Source organism: Salarias fasciatus, chromosome 2 (genome assembly GCF_902148845.1).
Source record: "Salarias fasciatus chromosome 2, fSalaFa1.1, whole genome shotgun sequence".
Lineage (NCBI taxonomy): Eukaryota > Metazoa > Chordata > Actinopteri > Blenniiformes > Blenniidae > Salarias > Salarias fasciatus.
This window is the reverse complement of record NC_043746.1, coordinates 22,296,674-22,303,824: the sequence shown is the minus strand read 5'-3', so window position 1 is coordinate 22,303,824 and position 7,151 is coordinate 22,296,674. Positions and strand designations below refer to the sequence as shown.

The following is a 7,151-nucleotide window of genomic DNA, read 5'->3' as shown; positions in this document are numbered from 1 at the left end:
TATTTTTCACACAGCCTGTATAAGGCAACAGACAGATACGTGGATTGGCCTGTTATTTTAGGTTTTTAATGCTTCACGACCCATTAGCATTGAATAAAGTGGAAATGCATGTGTAGTTTTTCACAAATCTTGCCTTAAGTCCCTTTAAGTCCATACCATGATAATCTGTAAACACGAAAGAATAGTTATTATTAGTCAATTTTACCCACTCATTAGTATCTCATCCAGCATAGTTCTCCAGAAGCCTTTGTTTTAACTCTCTTTTAAATATAGATAAAGTGGCAGAGTTTTTTTAGATCACTTTCCAACTCATTCTATATCCGAGGCCCTCTATAACATACACCAAAGCAAGTGATTTGTAATGTTCTATTTTTCCCTCTATAAAGGAACTTTTGTCTGGTGTCATGTTGATGAGAGGGTAGGGATAATGAAAGGAGCTCAATCAGTCTATTGTTCAAACCATAGATAACTTTATAAGTTAAAGAAGCATTATGATAGAGATTCATTTCAGGGAGTCTTAATAGTCCATATCTATGGAAGAGTGGGTCACTGAGTGGGTTGCCTTCATGTTGTGCAGTAGGGGAGAGTGTGTGTATCTTTGTGCGCATTTACACATGTGGCACAAAACTGGCGTTACATTGAATATTATTTTTTATCTCCAGACGCCACGGGTCGTCCAGATTTACAGTGAAATAGTTCGGTATGAAGCCGCATCATCCAGATAAACATTAAGCGCCATCAGAACTGTTTAGAAATCGGATTCCAGAAGCTAAAACTTTATTTACGAAACCAATCACAACACACAAAAAAAATTACCAGCGCGTTCACTCTCGACATAATTTAAAAAACAATAGATGATTGAAGCCTACAGTACTGTTAATTATATCTCAATCTTGTAGCTTTTTTTTTCACATTTTAGATGAGAATTTGCTGTAGTAAATCTGCAGTTAAGCACCGGACTGTGCTGAGTCCGTCACTCACTCGGAGCGCACATTTCCGTGTCGGAATGGAGGGACGTTTGCGTGTCGGAATAGCGGTATTTCGGAATGGTGATATGTCTAAATGGTGGTGTGTCGGAATGTCGGAATAGGAGCATGTAACCACTCAACCGGGCGTTTAAAGGTCGTCCATGCTTTGCGTCGCTTTGGAGCATCGGCGCTCCACCGATGTGCACGCTCTTTCTGTGCGCGTTCCATGCACGCGCACTGTTCTACACATCCTCGAGAAGCTTTTCCGGCACTCCAGACTGTTTAGCTGCTTCTTTATTACAGATTATTTACAGAAAATTAAGCACATACATTGTCAGTACGTTATCATTTAATATTAAAGTTTATTTAGCCTTTTTTTTCATTCTTCTGAATCGCGGGGGCAGCGCCGGAGCAATTCTGTTGGCAGACCTTTTCCTCCCTCCAGACAGTCTGCAGTCTGCAACGCACACCCACGCAGACATGTGAAGCATGGACGGGCCTTAAATCTTATCGGTTAACGGTTATTAACCGGTTAAAGGGCATCGGTTATCGGTCATAAAAAAAATATAAAATGTGCATCCCTAATGGTGTGGCTTGTGATTTCTGCCTCAAGTTTCACTCCCTGAATGAGATTTCCCATGGTGCAGCAATAAACTATGATTAGAAAATCTAATATCACGTTTCACAAGAAAAAGGCTTCTCATATGCGAGTTCTCATGTGGCCCAACAAATCACTGCTTTGATTGAAATGCATTCCACATGATGCACAGGAGTACAGCTTCTAACCTTTGTGAACTTTCACATGGCGCAACAGATAACTCTTTCGACAAAAACTTTTCCCACATGTCTCACAAGAATGTGGCTTCTCACCTGTGTGAGTTCTCAAGTGGTAGAGGAAATTAACGCGCTGATTGAAACGTTTTCCACATGTGTCACAAGAATACGGCTTCTCAACTGAGTGAGTTTTCAAGTGTATCAACAAATAACTGCGTCGTTTGAAACTTTTTCCACATTTGGCACAAGAGTGCGGCTTCTCACCTGTGTGAACTGTCACGTGGCGCAACAACTCACACGCTCGACCAAAACGTTTCCCACATGTTTCACAGGAATATGGCTTCTCACCTGTGTGAGTTTTCAAGTGGTCCAACAAAGATCTCTTTCGACTGAAACTTTTCCCACATGTTGCACAAGAATATGGTTTCTCACCTGTGTGAGTTTTCAAGTGGAATACCAAATTACTTTTTAAACTGAAACTTTTCCCACATGTTGAACAAGAATATGGTTTCTCACCTGTGTGAGTTCTCAAGTGGTTTACCAAATAACTATTCAGACTGAAACTTTTTCCACATGTTTCACAAGAATAGAGTTTCTCACCTGTATGAGTTCTCAAGTGGAAGTAAAGACTACTGCGTTGAATGAAACGTTCCCCACAGGTCTGACAAGAATACCGCTTCTCACCTTTGTGAGTTCTCACATGGTTTAACAAATAACTCCTTTGATAGTAACATTTCCCACATGTTTCACAAGAATATGGCTTCTCACCAGTATGAGTTTTTAAGTGGTCCACCAAAGATCTCTTTCGATAGAAACGTTTCCCACATGTTTCACAAGAATACGGCTTCTCACCCGTGTGAGTTCTCATATGGGCCAACAAATCATTCTTTCGACAGAAACGTTTCCCACATGTTTCACAAGGGTGTGGCTTCTCACCTATGTGAGTTCTTATGTGAACCAACAACTTATCCTGTCGGTTGTAACTTTGACCTGGTTCTTCTTGCTCCTCTTCAATCTGTGGAGGTTCTGGTTCCTCGTGGTCCTCTTTAATCTGTAGAAGTCCTGGATCTTCTGGTTCCTCATTGATCTGTGGAGGTTCTGGTTCTTCTCGCTCGAGATAGTAGTTTGATTCTTGTTTGAAGAGCCGATCCTCTCTCTGGTCATGATCCTTTTGGATCTCTGGAGGGACAAAAAAAGTAAGATTAAAAGTTAGTGACATTAATTCCAGCTTTGAACTAAAGAAACGCTGGAATTCAAGTGTTGACAGTGATCATTTTCATTCAAATTTCAGAAATAGCACTGAATTTTTTTATGTACTGCTTGACAACTGCTAGATTAATTATTACTTTCATTGGAAATATTCACTTGGCTCAGTTCTTCCACAAAGCTACAGGGTACATTTAATCATGTGGAATTGAACTGTGTCAAGATATTTTTCCAGCAAGCAGACCATCTCTCTAATGTGATCCAGAATAAAGTTTTAATGTCGATACGTAAACTATCTTTGGATTTTGACAGTGTTGTTTTTGGCAGCCTATTTTGATTTAGTTTGTCTTCGTGTTTTGGACGAAATGCTTATTTGTTTTAGTCCTTTTTTCGTCATTTCTACACTTGATAGTTTTAGTGGAGGAAAACCCAACGGGTTTTACTCCAGTTTTAGTCACTAAAAAAATAAAAAGGTTTGCACAATGCACGAGGAAAACGATAGACACAGGAAACTGTAAACCAAACAAACATAATAAAATATACAATGCCAACATAACACATTGATGCCTTCGGAAATTAAATAATAAACTGGACTACTTTCATACTTTACAACCTCAGTAATGCAGTGAGCTGCTCATATGAGCTCTGCCAGACAGAATGAGAGGACTAATGGGAGCTTTGCTGATACTTTCAAGCTATTTTTATAATGTCCATGCTGATTTAACGGCTGAGATCTTTTATTGAAACTGGTCTGTTATGTTTCTATGTTCCTGATTTGAACTGGTAAGAGTAAGTGCCTGTTCTTACTTTTGAAGAAGCGATTAAACCAATATTAACGCGGTTATTAGGAAAATACTACCAATAAAACAACTGAAACAAAATTAATTCCTCTGGTAGATTTGAATGATATGAAATACTGGGAAGTCTTCAAAACTGAAATAACAAAAACTTTAGGTTGACATATTTTAAGTATTTCAAATTTACAATTTTTTAACAAAAGTCAAAATACATTTCTTCAAAATAAGACACCTGAATTATTAAAAAAAAAAAAAAAAAAAAGATTTATAAGGTACATGGCAAAAAGAAAATCTTCACCAATCAATGGTGGACTCCTATTGCAGTTTCACAGTAAAAACAAACATCCATAAATCACTGCGCCCTTTCCTCCCACCAAGCCCCTGTGCCAAAGTCGCTGCCATGCTCTCTTGTGTGCAGGTGCATCCCAGCAGGTCTGCTGATGGGCGTGGTAAAACAAGAACAGGAAGCAGCAAGTGAATTGCTGATATTTTCAGAGTAAAGTACCCCGGATGTGTGAACAAGCTGGGGGAATTGCATTTGTTTTAATTTATTTTGATAGTCAAAATGCTGACATTTACGTCTCGTCGACGAAAACAACAGATAGGTCTCGTCAAATTTCCGTCTTTAAAGAGATATTTTTAGCTCCTTATGTCTCGATTTAGTCACTGAAAAAAGGGGCGTTGACAAAATATTTTTGTCGTTGTCATCGTTAACGAAAACAACACTGGACTTTAAGTTTTTGGGGATGATCTCAAGAACACCAACGGGTATGTGAGGAGGCTGGTTGTTGACTTCGGTTTGGCTTTCAAAGCTGTCACTAACAGACACAAATATATTCAAATATATGTTTGTGTGTATGAATATGCACGTGCATAGGATGGAGTTCTCCCACGAGTCAGATTCATGTGTTCATTCAGACTTTCCCTTACCTGTTCTGTGTAACTTGATTTGAGGTTTCAGAGTGATTTCCAGCAGTCTGTCCTGACGGGCAATATCCTTCTTGTACTGGACAATAGTTTGCTCAAACACGCTGAAGATTTCCACAGCAGCAGCAGTTAGTCTCTGGGTGGTCAAGTCTCTCACAGAGTCCAGGGAATCGTCACTTTCACCATCAGTAACAGTCACCTCAATGATATCCTCCTGTTTAATGTGTGGAGCTTCATGTTCCTCCTGCTCCAGAATGGAGCTCGTCTTGTGCTTACTGATGTGTTTCTGTGGACTCTCTGGAGGGAAACAAGACAAATTCGCTGATGTGATCAATGTGAATAGTTTACAGTGATCGATGGATGACACAGGACAGGATTCATTTATAATATATATAATAACAAGAGGAAATTAAGACTATTATTGTTAAGATTATTAAGACCACATTTAAAATGAATGGTGTTCCCTTCCATCTTTGGATGAAACACAACATGACTACTTAAAAAAAAAAAAAAAAAAAATCGGTCTGTCCCCTTATTTGGATGTTTTGGGTGAAATTATCCAGAACAATCTCTGAGGTTAAAATTTTCTTCTCCACATTAGATCCCCTGGTGAGGGAGGTATCAACAAGGACAGTTACTCATTAAAAATCTTTATGGCAGCCAGCAGGAAAGCCATGACTGGCTCCAAAAACATGGCCGGTATCGTGGAGAAAAATGACTGGCCCTGATGGGAACACGCATCGACATGTTTCTGTATGTCTCCATTGCTCGTATACGCTGTGCGGATGTTTCATAAAGTATTCTTTATGAATATTTCTAAGAGCTTTTTTTTTTTTAATAAATTACACACAAACCATTTTATCAACAGACCTCCCTCAGTTGCAGGGCGCAGTCACTTGTCGGCAAGACACCGGTGTGTGGACACCTTTGTGGATATTGGGAACCAGTTACATCACATGGAGCATATCACTTATAATCTGAGGCTACAAAAGGACAAAGGAAACATTAACCCTCTTCTTTGTCCAGGAATCTGTTTAATTGTTCATTTTGAAAATTGGATAAACAAAACTGACATATATATGACTTGGTTGCACACACCGTAGACTTAAATGTGAAAGAGATTAACTTTCTTGCTGGATTCATACTCAGAAAATCAATCTTACTATAAAAATTAAATACCAATAAAGCTCTCAGAGAACCTTACAGATATCCACACATGTATAAAGTCACAAAGCCAGTTCAGCTCCGCGTGAAAACAAAGAGGAGTGATTAAAAAAACCTCCGAATAAAGTTCCATGGTGTGCCCACGCTGATTTATACACGTTGGAGGGTGTACCTGTTCTGTGGAACTTCTTTGGAGGTTTAAAGATGATTTCCAGCAGCCTGTTCTGTCGGTCCAGCTCCTCTTTGTACTGGACGATAGTTTCTTCAAACACGGTGAGGATTTCTCCAGCACCAGCAGTTAGTCGCTCGTTGATAAACTCTCTCAAAGTCTGAATTGAAGCCATTGCTGCTGCTGAAGAGATGAGCTATTTCCTCTGGGAGACAACACAGCCGGCCCGGGGTCCTGCGCGTACTGATGACGTCACACTGTAACCACGCCTTTTGAACGTTGCAGTAACTTTAGCTACCTTTATCACTGTTTCCATTATATTATTTCAATATTTACTCTTCCAATTGTTTTTCATTCATTTTGTTATCAATTTGCTTTTGTCTTGTCTTTTTCTTCTTACATCACATGATTGTGTTTAACAGGATGAGATCCTTTTATGAAGTCTGATGCTGTTTGTCTTACATGCATGTTGTGTTTAATTAACCAATCATTAGAAAAAGTTTTTAAATGGTAAAAATACTAAAATGGGGCGGGGGTTAAAATGCTACAAAGTAATTTTGATCCATACACACACAATCACAACAGGGGGAACCTTATCTCCTGATTCAAAGTGGTTGTGCCAAATGTTTCCAAACGTCTTCTCTTGGTAAAAAAAAAAAAATAACCAGGATTAATAAAGAAAAGTATCATAGAAAAATAGTTTAACTCATTTACTTTTACTGACCACCGACTGTACCTGTAGCGTTGAAATGTGCACAGAAACTGAGAAACTCAACACAAACTCTCACCTGCAGCAGTGTTCTTGGGCAGACCCTGCCCAGAAGAATATGGAATCAAAGCTCTGTTTCATGAACGATCGGGATCCTTTTGGGGCGAAATAATGCATGTTTTTCCCTGTAAGATCCAGCACTGAACATTACATCACAGATGTTGTGCAATATGCTGCAGGCTGCTACAACAGGCATGGCAGGAATGTCAATGTGATTCCTCTTCATCTATCTATCTATCTATCTATCTATCTATCTATCTATCTATCTATATCTATATCTATATCTATATCTATATCTATATATATGTATATATATATATATATATATGTATATCAGTGGTGGGCCGTCAGGGCCTGCAAAGCCTTCTCTGCTGGCC

The 7,151-nt window shown here is 39.0% G+C and overlaps 1 protein-coding gene across 1 annotated transcript; it reads right to left on the bottom strand.

Annotated features, from left to right (window-relative positions):
• Nucleotides 1-838: 838 nt before the first annotated feature.
• On the bottom strand, nt 839-6,213 carry LOC115406418 (zinc finger protein OZF-like). Its single transcript, XM_030116448.1, has 3 exons — nt 6,009-6,213; nt 4,676-4,969; nt 839-2,921 (listed from the first exon to the last, which is right to left on the bottom strand). The coding sequence occupies exons 1-3, from the start codon at nt 6,178-6,180 to the stop codon at nt 1,750-1,752; spliced, it is 1,638 nt and encodes a 545-aa protein (XP_029972308.1). The 5' UTR covers nt 6,181-6,213; the 3' UTR covers nt 839-1,749.
• Nucleotides 6,214-7,151: the final 938 nt, after the last annotated feature.